Below are 13,221 nucleotides of genomic sequence, written 5' to 3' on the forward strand. Positions count from 1 at the left end.
GGGGGCTTCGGTTTCTCCTTAAAAGCACCCTTTCAGCACCTCATGGAGATCTGCCTTGAATTTCAGGCTCTTTCTACTTTTTAAAGAGAAGCATCTACGGCAGCAAAACACATCCAAGGCTAGCATGGCATGGGGAAGCTAGTTTGCCTCAAATGGTTTCAGACAGAAAATCTAAAATGAGAAAATTCTGGTGGCATAAAGGAAGGCTCAGAATGGCCCCAAACTTCAGATCCTTTAATCCTTTCAGAGAAAAGAGAAACACAGACACAAGGCACACCGTTTTTTCTTTATGAGGAAATTCAGTCTGGTCACATTGTCTGAAAAAATCTGTCAAAACTAGTTTCTACATTTTTTTTCCCCCACTTACAAGTCTCTCAATTACAATCGAACTGAGTGGCCTCACTCCACACAGCCACCACCTGGCACAAGCCTTGAACATCTTTAGACTTGAAACATAATGTTACATTAAATATATATGAAGCTACTACAGATGATGTAAACAGTGGTCCATGGACTCCTTGTTGTCAAACAGGGTGGAATGTAACACACGATATTCAAGTACAAGTCATTCGTCACTGATTCACACACACATTATTTCTGTATCTTTCTGAGAGCCCAAGGGGTCTATGAGAAGAAAAGACATGTAGCTAGCTGGACCTGTGCTCTCACTGCTAAAAAGATCAAATAAACCAGATACAACCCAGTCATACAGCATTGGTATTTAACATACTTCCAAAATTAGACATTTGTACATTTCAGTTATTTGATTTGACGTAAATAATTGAATATAAAGTCAACAAGTGCAAAGTAAGATTAACTTCACAGGAATGTAAAACAGAATAAATTTCAGAGTCAACCAAAGAAATCCACCAGCAATATGAACGCATATAGCTGCTGACAGCCGGGATGGCTCATCACATTTGTCTGTTACTGTGACATTTGGGAAGTAGATGGAAGAGCTTTTACCCTATAAATCCAAAAGGCTCCACATCTACTTTGGGTTACGCACTGCCCAAAGCGGAAGCAAACGTCCTTAATATTTACGAGTCACTTTTTATAGCTTAGGCTCAGAGCTTTTGTGTTTTCTCCAATCACTGCTGAGTGATTTGAAACAAGAATGGGGTAAAAAATTCAGTATTTCAAACAGATTTCCTTTCCACTCACTGACAGTCAATACATATTTATTGAGCGTATGCTGAACATCTACTCTATGCCTAGCAGTGCTTTTTAAAACTCTGGGTGAGGGCTGGTATATCATCTTTGGAAAACAATTACTATAAAAGCTAGAGGGAGGGTATTTCTGTAAATTACATCGTGATTCAAATGTAAGGGAGCCAACAGGTTGTTGGGCGCCTGGCCCATACCAGGTACTGTGCTGAAAGTAGCAGCTTGACTCTAAAAGGCTAATGTGGGTCTTTAAAAGGTTTCTGTAACTGGGAGAACCCAGGTCGAACAGGCTTTTCCTCACCAGGTTTGCAGTAGGCGGGATAAGCTGTAGAGTTTCTTCCGCTACTTTACAACCCCTTATTAAAGTATACACGTCGTAATTCAGGATAGGTCTCTTGGATCTTGGCTTGCAACTCAGGCTCCAAGCTTGTCACAGACATGGAACTGGTAAGGGAGAAATGACAGGATTATTACAGGGGCAGATCAGGGAACGAGACTCTCGACACGGCGGAGAAGGGACACCCCCCCAAGCCGGTCCCCGAATCACGACTGGCATTGTAAGACAGTCCTGTTTGAAAAATGCTTCCCGTGCCTTGAACATGAATGCCTGATTCCTTCTGGAAAATTAATTGTTGCTAATAATCAAAGAAATGCAGCTTAAGAGCCCAGCAATTATTAAAAGCTTAAAAACTGTTCATGGCTGGGAGGAAGGCAAGCACGGAAGGATACTCTCAGCCCCTGCTGGCACTGGGAGGCAGTGCGTGATGATGCGGCTTCCCCAAAGAAAACAAAATAATGTTCACCATTGGTAGAAAAGTCAAATATACTTAGTGGAATTTTTAACACTAAAAATTCACTTGCATGAATATTCTTTTCTTTGTTGTATAATAATACATGCTTATTGCAAACCCTTTAGAAAATACTAAGCTGCACAAGAAAAAAACCATCATTCATTGTCACACACCACTGAGCGATGACCTCTGTCAGTCTTTGCTTTATGCATTTAAAAGTACTTGAATGCATTATATGTGTATATGTCTTAAAGCTTGCTTTTTTGGGTTATAAATGCATACTTATTATATAAAAGTATGAAGAAAAATTGTCCAGAATGCTTATTACCAGAAAACCTGGTAATATTTTGATATGTAATTTGTCTTTTTTTTTTGATACATAATTTGTCTTTTAAAAAGATTTGGTCTATAATATAGTTGAGATGTGGAAAAATATGAAATTAAAAAAAGACAGAATATAGATATATAAACAAATGTAAAAAAAATAAGAGAAATACTGTGAACATAGAGGGGAAAAGTACCATCATGGTTATGTTCCACACAGTGGATGTGGGATAGTCTTACAATGATGCTGCTGATGATCCGTCCATTTGTTGGACCAGATATTATGCATTTTCATCCTTATAAAACCCTGAAAGTCTGATATTATCCTAGTTTTACAGCTAAGGAAACTGGAGTGACACCTGAGATTCAAAGCCAGGTCTTTCTTGAACCCAAAGCCATGCTCCCAACCAACACGTTATACGGCCTCTTGGCTCTGTTTTTCCATCGATCTAGAATTCCTCATAATTACTATTACTATATTATAAAGGCAAACCTTGATTTTGGAATTAAAGTTATTCAAACCCTCCTGGATGGTGGGGAGACTCGTGCTTTAATAGTTGCAGTTTTCTTCATTCATATTATCTGTTCCTTTTGTCTGACTGACATCACAAGATGATTTTGCTACTATTTGTTACCATTTTGTTACTATTTTCAAAGAACCAACTTTTGACTTCCTGGACCCTCCTATTTCTTATCTCCTTCCTTTCTCTTTCCCCGCAGTTTATTCTTCTGTTCCTTTTTGACCTTAAGTTGGACATTTAGTGCTGGATTTTCAGCCATTCTTCCTTTCTAATAAATATATTTAAAGCTGTGATTTCCTCTCAAAGCAACACTTTCTCGCTGCTTCCCATAAATGCTGGTAAGGATTATTTCCACGTGTGCAGGAGAATGGAGGACTGCGGCATATTTATACAATGGACTATTTCACTGCAGTAAACCGTGAATGAACTTTGTTGACACGCAGGAATGTGGATCTTAGCTACATGATATTAAATAAAAAAGAACGAGCAGCAGAGGACTGTATGTGGCATGACACCCTTGCCTAAAAAGTTCCCAGAGAGGCAAAACAAAACATTAGGAAAATATATATAATGAAATTTTTTAAATGCAACTGTCTGATAAATATGAAATGCAGCACAATGGTTCAATCTGCAGGAGGGAGGAATATGGGCTGTGAAGAACCTACAAAAACACATAACTTCTTGGTCATATTTGTATTCATGAGTGGGCAGCGGACTCTTGGATATTCATGATGTCATTAAACAAAATAGGGTCATGTTTGGACCAATGAGGATAGTGCGTAACGAACCAAGGAATATGAGTAATCCCGTGCTATCCAACTGGGAAGTAAGAAACAAAAAGAAAAAGAAACAAACGTATAAGCAAAAACCAGGAATAAGCTTCATTTAAACCAAGGCCTATGTAGGAAACTCCTTAATGGATTTTCAAATCCTTCAATCTCTAAATTATAACAGCTACATATATTAAGGGCTTACCTTGTGTTGGGTGTTCTCAGCATTTCACATATACTATCTCTACGTCACTGAATACAAGTCCAACTGTCAGACGCTGGTATATATTAGAGAAACAAACTTTTCTTATGTTAAGTCCTGAGCATTTGGGGTTTGGAAAGTAAATAGGTGTAATTACCCCTCTTTGGATTTGAGGAAGTGCATCTGTAATGGGCTCAGAGGATAAATTCTGAAGGTCTGGCCCCCTCCCAGGGGGTATGGCTCTAGGCATCAAGGTGATTTTGAGGCTCCCTCTCCTTGACATTTAATGCCCTATTTAAGACCAGTAGGAGTTGAAGACAGAAGTGAGAGAGCAGATAAAAGGCAGAGTTCTTTATCAGGTGGAGCGGACCTGAGAAAGTTAGTTCCAGCACACCTCGTCGGCCTTGGAAAGCCTCGGGCATGAAAGGCTGTACCAGGTCTGGGGCCGCTGGGGGTATTACCAAGGCAGGAGCCTGGTAACCCTCAGACAAAAGCAAAACAACAAAATGCTGCTCTCTGTGCCTTCATGTCAGATCGGCAAGAGGCGGAAGACCTTGATGTATCCCGTGCTGATTTACCCATCCACCCAGTTCTTCCATCAAAAGCGGGATTTAAGGATAGCTTGTGATGAAAGAACACAGTAAGGATTTTAAGGCAAGAAACTAAGCAGGAAGAAGGGCAGCAAATAAACCAACCACGGAGGCTACGTGCATATAACCCCTGTCCCTGGGGTGGTCTTTAAGTTTGAACATGCCTGTGTTGTGGCTGCCCTGGCCAATGGACTGGATGATGAGAAGCCATATTTAAATTTTTTACAAACGCCAATTTGTACCAGAGTTAACCCGACTCTTACGAAAGAATAAAGCATTCCCAAATGTGATGGTGGAGCTGGATGAAGAGAGTTTGGAGATTCAACAGATGTGTCTGGACTTCTGCCTCTATCTCTTCCTTTTAGAGATCCGGCTTCATTCATCTTTTTGAATCTCAACTTCCCTTCAAGTGAAATAGGGTAACAGCATCTGCATCTTCAACTGGTTTCCAGGATTAAAACTCATGATGGTTCCAAGGAATAGCAAATACATGCCTTTCCTTTTTTTTTTTTTTTACATACCTTTTCTGAGGAAACAGAGCACAGCACAGAGGTGTAGCAAATACCAAACTTAAAAAAGAGACAAGAAAAAGACAAATGAGAGCATTTTCAAGTGGATGACTTCCAGATTCTTCCTCTCTTTTACTTTTATAACAATCCCCTTTCTTCTGAGCACCATATTTCCTTACAAAAAATACGTCTTGTTTGTCTCATTTTATTACCAAGGACTATCAAGATAATTTTAAAAAACATCAGAGACCTAGCAGAAGTTTAAAAGAGAATCATGCAAATAGTCCCAAACATTGTAGGTTTCTCTCTACTTCTAATTTTTGAGACCATAAGTTCCAGATGTTCTGGGATGGTCTCACTTTCAAAACTTGCATCCCATGTTATGAATCTGTCCCTTTACCTTTCACATGCTGTGTATCTACCTTTAAAAAAGAAATTAGTTCCACTTACCAAAAGCCAACTAATCCAACTTGAATAGGTGCGCTCATCCACGGGAACCTCTGTATTGAGAGAGAAATTACTTTGGACACTTTTCATACAGAGACAATTTCTTCTGCTGATTAACAGGGAGGAAATGCTCCACGTTCCAAGGCCTGGGTTAGTGAAATCTGGGGGTGACACTGCAACAAGCATGTTAGTCCTGACTTCCTGCAGCCTCCTTGATCGACATGCGAAGATCAAGTGGCCTCTCAGTTTTTTCTCTTGCACGTGTCATCTGAGAGATGCTCAGCCCTGAACAGGTAGAGGAATCGTCACCTCCTGCTGGGGAGGCGGTGCAGCCCGGTGCCCAGGCTGGCAGACAGACAGACCTATATGCAACCGTCTGCCCTGCTGCCTGGTTCCCGACTGTGGGGACAGGGCAGCCAGAGCCCGCCCTCTCCAAGCTTTGGTTTCCTTATCGGCAGAATGAGGATAGCAACAGTTGCCTCCAAGTGCGTGGGAGCTGCGCCAGGTTGACATTCATCAGGTAACCCGGGACGGAGCCCGGAGCATAGCAGGAACCCAGCAGACACTTCCCTCCTCCCCCACAGCTTCCCTGTCTTGCTTTTAGTTGCTGTCAATATGGTTAAAACTACTGCTGCCACAGAAAATTTTTGCCTGCAGCTTTTTTTTTTTTTTTTTAATGGAAATGAACGAATTGGTTGGTCTTTTGCAGAATAGGCACTGTTAGACTTTTAGTTTTCAAAAAGGAGTGGTACCAAAACATGCAAGATAGAGAACAATGGGATAGATGGTTCTAGAAACAAGGCCCCTGAAACAGTGGCAGCCGAGTCGTGCACTGGTTGTTATGAAATCAGCCAACTTAGCGCAGAGTCAACACAACTTGTTAAAAGATCATGATCCCCAAGAAGCTTGCATGAGAGGCGTACCCTGGTCCCCGAGAAGACTCCTCTGGCGCAAAAGTACGTCACGCAGGTTAACGTGAGGGGAGAGAGGCATGTACTAGAGAGGAAGGGAGAGATGTCATCAAGAGGGGACAGACCCACCCCTCAAAGGACAGCAAGAAAAGGACATATTGTATCTTGGGTAACTAGCTCTGTGCGACGATGACGGATCTTCATAAGGAGACGTACGTCCTCGCCCAGGCACTTGCCAGACGTGACATCCGTGCTGGGTGAGGGAAGGCAGACTAAGTGCTGAAGGAGATTGTGTGGAGGATGAACTTGAGCCCGAGAGTGGTCTTCTGATTTCAAGTGGGCTCCTGTCTGAAGCCAACGGGGCTAATGTGTTATCCCAGGGACCAGCTGTGAGCAGTCTCAAAGAAGGTGTATATGAGCAGAAGGCGGACTGTGGCTCATGCCGAAGGTTTCGATGGAAAGGCTCTGAGCAATGACAATGGTCCTGGACAATTCTGACTTAACCCAACCTGGATGTCATCCCCGAGTCTCCTGACTCCTCTCCAGCACCCTAACCACTTGACTCACCCCTACCTCTTAAACAGCACTTAGCTTGAGACTCCATGAGTGAACCGTGGAGGTCTGGTCTTCCCCTACATACTCATACACTTAGAATCGTGCAAACAGAGGATACTGTAAACGAAAGTTTCAGTGAATTAAAGAGTAATCATAAGTGTAAAAGACATATATTCAATGAGGAAAAAGCTCAAAAAGTTACTATGGCTCTAACAAAAAGTTACTACTAACTAACTAACTACTAGTTACTACTAACTAGCTAAAAAGTTACTACTAACAAAAAGTTACATACTAACAAAAAGTTAGTATGGCTCCCCGCCAGCGTCTTTTTTCTCATAGCTTTGCTGACATACAGTAAACCACACATATTTGCCGTGTACCACCTAAGTTTTTATACATGTACTCAGCTGTGAAGCCACTGCCACGATCAAAGTCGTGAATGTATCCGTCACCCCTAATGCTCTCCCTGTTCCTTGTGCCCTTGGCAGTTCCTTTCTCTTTCCTAAACCCTGCACCCCATTCCCTGACAACCTCTGATCTCCTTTTTGCCACTACATATGTTTATATTCTCTAGCATTTTAAGTATATCTATTCTTTTAGGAAATCATTTTGGGATTCATTTGGGAGGCTGCATGGATCACTAGTTCGTCACCCTTCCTCGCTGAGTGAGGAGTTCCACTGTATGGAAAAGGCACAATCTGATCATCTATTCTCCTGCTGACAAACATCTGGGTTGTTGCTGGTTTGGGGGCTATTGCAAATAAAGCTGTTGTGAAGCATTCATCTTTTATGGACACAGGCTTTCATTTCTCCTAGGTAAACAGCTAGGAGTGAAATGGCTGAAGCATCTATTTTGCTTTTTAAGAAACTACCAAACAGTTTTCCAAAGTGGCTGTACCATTCTTCATTCTCACCAGCAGGATATGGGAGTTCTAGTTCCTCCACGTCCTCACCAACACATGCTGTGGTCAGTCCTTTTGATTTTAGCCATTCCTGTAGGTGTTCGGTCACAGCTCATGTAGTTTGAATGTGGATTTCCCCAGTAAATAAAGATACTGAGTGTCTTTCATGTGCTTATTTGATATAGATACGTATTTGGTGAAACATCCATTCAAACCTGCTACCCATTTTTAAAACTGGGTTGTTTTCTTAAACAAGTACCGAGTGACTTATATCTTCTGGATAGAAATCCTTGACCAGATACAATCTTTGTATAGATTTTCTCCCAGTCTATTTCTCTTTTCATCTCTTACAGTTTTCACACAACAGAATGTTACCCTTCTGATGAAGCCCAATTTATCACTTTTTCTCTTATGAACTGCCTTTGCTGTTTTGTCTAAGAAAACTTGGCCAAACTCTCGATCTCAAAGGTGTGGCCTATTATATTTTTTGCTAGAAGTTTTACAGTTGTTGATTTTTACGTTTGGAGTATATGAACCATGGGGAATTAATTTTTATATATGGTACGGTCAACCCCCTATACAGGGCCCCAATGCCAGGCACCCCGGCGTCCACAAGTCTCCCAAGAAGCCATGCTGTGTCCTCTCTGTTAGCTGCGGCAAAGCATGGAGCCTTGAGCCATCCTCTTCTAGTCTCTGCCACCGCCTGTCGTTGAGGGAGTCACCTCCTCTATTCCCTGTGCTGTAACCAGCAAGGATCAGAACCCCTGCCGTGCGCCTCTTCCCGTCCCTGAGCTGTACGGTCCCCACGAGCAGAACTCTAGCCCTGTTTCTATGACTCAGCTCCTCGCATGTTGTGTGGCATGTAACGGGCACTCAGCAAAGCGTAACCGAGTAAATAAATGAGTGAGTGGATAAATAAATGCTACACCCACATTTAACTAACAGAAAGTCCTGAAAATCTCCGGAGTAGACAGAGCAGCCACCTTTTATTAAAGGAGATATGGAAGGAGTAGAACTTAAGGAATGAGGAACCACAATCTGACCCAAACCACATTAACTGGACTTACTCCCAGTGAAAGCGCCTCAAGGCAAAGGGATCACAGGAGTTATTCTTCAAGAACGCGGTTCTTCGAAGGGCCGGGGTGTTGGCAGTGAGCTTTCTGGTTTACCACAAAGATTTCTGTGAGTCTCCTGTCCGCTGCGGATGCTTTTTTCCAGCGCTCCACTTGGGAAAAGGTACAGTGTAGGGAGAGGGATGAGTCACACTGACTGCTCCCCAAGCTCACTGCTAAAAATGCCAAGAATGTGCCACTTGTTTCATGTTTGCAGGTAGGTTTCGCCATGGCGAGGTAGAAGCCCGGTTAAGCACCTCCCTGCAGAGGGGCACGCGCAGCCGCCGGGGCTCTGGGAACAGTCAGGGCACAAAGGGAGGCAGACACTGCCCACGTGGACGTAATGAGCCGTGGGACAAGTGGCCTCTGCACCCTCTGTAGAAGGGGCACGGTGAAGCCGGCCTCTCCCGAGGCACGGGCAAGTGCTCTGGAGGTGGAAATGCAGGGACAGTAAGACAAGCCACCCTGGCCTATATTTTAGCAAGAGCCAGACTCTCAGTTAAGTCCTCTGGGACTCCCTACATGGGCAAAATGCAGTATTTCAGGGTAAGGCCACGCTGCCCTTGGGGAGTGGTACGTGTGTATGAACAGCTCAACAACATTCCGCCATTCCCTTCCCAAAGCAATGTCCTCCTCGGAGGTCTGGGGCAGGACAGCCACAACCGGACCCCCTGTAGCCAGTGGGACGCTGGGACTGAGCGTCAGCTACTCTGACCACCGTTCCAGACCTTGCCACGGTGGTTCTGAGGCCGGTGGCCTCTCCCAGCTCCCGGTGGGGCCCTTCAGCACTGGAGAGTGGGGCAGAGAGAGGGCTGCTTTGTGAAGGACAGGCGAGGTGGCACAACTCCAAGTTATTAGGGGCGAATACGGTATCAAGCAAAGCTAAAAGGTGCACACTGAAGAGAGGGAGGAAAACAAAGTATACACTCATTTATTAATGTGAGAAAGCCCATAGCACAGTGGCAATGGGGAGCTAACTGCTTGTGCGTTTGCTGGCTCCTTCACACAGAAAATGCCATTAGGCTGTATCTGCATCAATTTCCAGACATCAGAGCAAGACAATGATGTGAGATGCCCAGCTGGGTCTCTGTCCGGTGTTTGTCACTCAGAGATCAGAGACACTCTGGCAACTTTTCCAATAATGCTGAGAACCCGGGAGCGCCAAGGCACGCCTGCACTTGGAGAAGAGTGTACCAACCTCGTGTCCTGTTTTCCCCAGTGCCCTAACTTCTCAGCATTGCTGGAGCTTCAAATGCAGACTTTCTCCCAGCATTTCTGGAATCCCCAGCCATGATCCGGACACAGGTTCCTGGCAGAGTGTGCCCAACGCCTGCAGGCGGGAGCCAAACTGCAGAAGAAAGCACCGCCGGCAGGTGCAGGGGCGAGGCTCGGAGACTCTACTCTGGAGGCAGGCTGCGCAGACCCTTCTGCTAGAGGCGGTGGGCGGCGTGAGAGAGGCAGGTCAGGCAGATCAGGTCGGCCTCAGCAGTGCGGGTGCTGCCACTGAGAGTAGCCTCCCACCTGCTTTCACGGCTGCCTGTAGATTCAGGACAATCTTAACCTCGCTGCGCTACTGGACAACGAGCCACACTTATTACTCCTCTCTTGCAAGAGCTGTCACTTTTACATCAAACTCACATCGGAGGACAATTTCCAAGACTTGTAACTGACCTAGACATCTGGTCTGGCTTTAAAACCCCGAGTCTTGCTTGCATTCGGTCGGGTGTGGGGGTTAGAGTTATTTCGATGCTCCACTGCTCCTCAAGGTGGCATGTCACTACCTCAGGCGCTAACAACCAGGTGAGTCTGAAAAGTTGCCTGGGTCCACACATGCCCTGGCTGAACGACTATAATCCTAATCCTAAAGCCTTCCCCGATCAAGAGCCAGGAGAGAAGAACGCCAGGGCATCAAGTCAATGTCTGCACAGTTATGGGTGTCCTGGAGGAGCCACTCACTACTAGTGTCCTGGAGGGATGCTGCAAACTCCACTTCAATTAATTTGATAGGTTTCTTCTTTCAAAGCCCAGATTACTTCCCATAAGTAAAGCAGGGATGGATAGAGAAAGGAGCACTAATTTTTTTCAGATTATTTGAAAATCACGGAGATGTCAAAGCTGATGAATTCCAAATGTGCATGTAATTTGGTAGTATCAGGATATAGTCGCTGTTCTAGTACATAAACTAATCCATTAGCAGCTTTTAAGGGTTCATCCTTTTCTGAGCTTTGCACCAGAAGGAGATATGGGCAAAACTTCATCATTAATTCTCAGAAGAAGAGCTCAGTGAAGTAGGTACAATGCCAGATGAGTCCACAAAGACATTTTGGTCTGTACCAACAGCTTCCCTGCTTCCATGTATGTAACTGTTTTGTTCTTTGGGACAGTCCCGTCGCTACAGAGCCATGACAACACACTGCACAATTCATACCGACGTGTAACATTGCTAGAGGAGGATACTCATGGAACAGAAACTTCTTCCATGTGCTCAAAGCACGCAAACAAGAATAGAAGGAAAGGTGCTGGAGAGAGGGTCCCCTGTCCCTAACGTGGGGTTGGGGCACTGACAGGTGACAACCTGGCCACGTGGGTCAAAGGAGGCACTCAACATTACTGTTTCCTCACAGCAGACTTTTGGGCTTACTTCTCTAAGAACGCCCCTATACTGAAAGCGTTTATGAAATGCTTACTTAGTGTTGACCGTAGCTTTCCTTCTGCGGCGCCCGGGAGGTATACGGGTCAGTGAACATACTCCTAATCAACGACGTCATTCAGGAAGTGTTTGGCTTGTGAACTATGTCCTCGTTTAAAGCTTTATATATCATCCCCCCGATGTTACGGTTCTGTTTCCCAGAGCCAAAACAATTCACCCCAGGAGAGCTGTGGTCTTCCCCCCCAACACACCTGCTCCTCCAGTGAGGAACCGGGCCCCTTTTTCTTGGCAGATCTACCAAGGCCACTTTCCAAACCGCATGAGCCAAGTGAGTCACCCTGTTCTACCGTATCCCACTTGTGAAAGAAAGGGAAAATGAGGGTGAAGCACGAACACTACTGCTTTAAACCGGGAAGATAAAAAAGCAGCGGGGAACCATTGAGAGTCCTTGCTCACAGTGTCATCCTGTAATATTTTCAGACCCCGAAGGGAGGTGGCTGACAGATTAATGAATTACTTACTAGATATGATCACCAAAGGAAAATACACTGGGCACTATATTCAGGGTCCTATAAAGCTACTGCTCCAAACTCTTTTTTCATTTCTGGTAGTATGTGTAGTGACTTACATACACGTCATCCCAAATTCACAGTGTCTCTTCATGATCACCTGGCTGGGCATCCGAGGGATGACCGAGATAAGCCGTAACTGAGTACTGCCTCTCAAGAGGAGTGGGTAGCCACCTTCAGTTATGAAAGCTTTTTCAAAGATCTGAGATCAGAAGTGAAATGTTCTTGGAAACATCTTTTTATTTACACAAGTGCCCAAGTGCCAGTGGCCTTCAAATTCTTTATGCACTGGGTAGGAAATATTCTGTATTGTTTGAAGTCTGAAAAGGAATCGGAAGGAATGAGACAGAGACTAGAACTGGGGCTTACCTTTAGGAAGGCTTTCTTCTCCAAAGTGTTCATGATAAATGGAGGGATGGCTGCAAGGAAAGACATCCATTTCAATCTTTCTTTAATATTTATTTTCAGCTCATGCCTTTTTCAACCATTTTACAAAAAGGTTTATGTCACTTTTAGGCTATTTTCATACTGGCAGAGCGAAATTATCTGCAGTAATTCTATAGAATGTTTTAGCATTTAAAAAAATTTAAAACAATGTAATAATGCTCTTTACCAGCCAGAAAATTTTATAATCTTGAAGAGAACTTTACATTTACCTTGAAACAGTACAAACCTCAGGAATTTTCCCCTTCTGTGCTAATTAAACAAATGCAACCTCCCCCAGGCATCCCTCCCACATGGAGTCCAGTATAAAGATTCTGCCTTAAGAAAAAGATTCCTGCCTTGAGGAAGAAAAGTCATCTAACTTCTCTGGGCCTCAGTGTTCTGTTTTCCTCATCAATAACATGGGGAGAATTCTATCAAACTGGATGTGATCGTTGGAGACAATAATGCATGTAACACCTTGGGTAGTGGTAGTACATTATTACTTATTATTGACATTTATTATTATAAATTATAGTACAATTTCTACCAGACTAAACTGTCACATCAACCACTTCCATATGGCAATTACCTCTATAGCTTCCACTGGGACAGAAAGGTTGTATTTCTTCTCTGGGGACTCATTAATGTTTAAAATAACCAAGCCACTAGAAATAGATCTGTTGGGCTGGCTGAGCTCCAAAGGGGAACCTCGTTTTTCAAAATGAGCAAGAACAAAATGCAAACCAAAAGCAAATGCAGGACAGAGAGGTTGGAG

The 13,221-nt window shown here is 43.9% G+C and overlaps 1 protein-coding gene across 2 annotated transcripts in view; it reads right to left on the reverse strand.

Annotated features, from left to right (window-relative positions):
- Nucleotides 1-274: 274 nt before the first annotated feature.
- Nucleotides 275-13,221, reverse strand: part of SFXN1 (sideroflexin 1) — a 36,580-nt gene continuing 23,633 nt past the window's right edge. For both annotated transcript variants that reach the window (XM_080803708.1, XM_080803709.1), the window contains exons 8-11: nt 12,390-12,439; nt 5,325-5,374; nt 4,887-4,934; nt 275-1,611 (exon numbers count right to left, since the gene is read on the reverse strand). In XM_080803708.1, coding sequence (XP_080659834.1) covers nt 1,515-1,611; nt 4,887-4,934; nt 5,325-5,374; nt 12,390-12,439 — 245 coding nt within the window. In that variant the 3' untranslated portion in view covers nt 275-1,514. The remainder of the gene's footprint in view (nt 1,612-4,886; nt 4,935-5,324; nt 5,375-12,389; nt 12,440-13,221) is intronic.

The sequence above is a fragment of the Martes martes genome (assembly GCF_963455335.1).
Source record: "Martes martes genome assembly, chromosome: 5".
NCBI lineage: Eukaryota > Metazoa > Chordata > Mammalia > Carnivora > Mustelidae > Martes > Martes martes.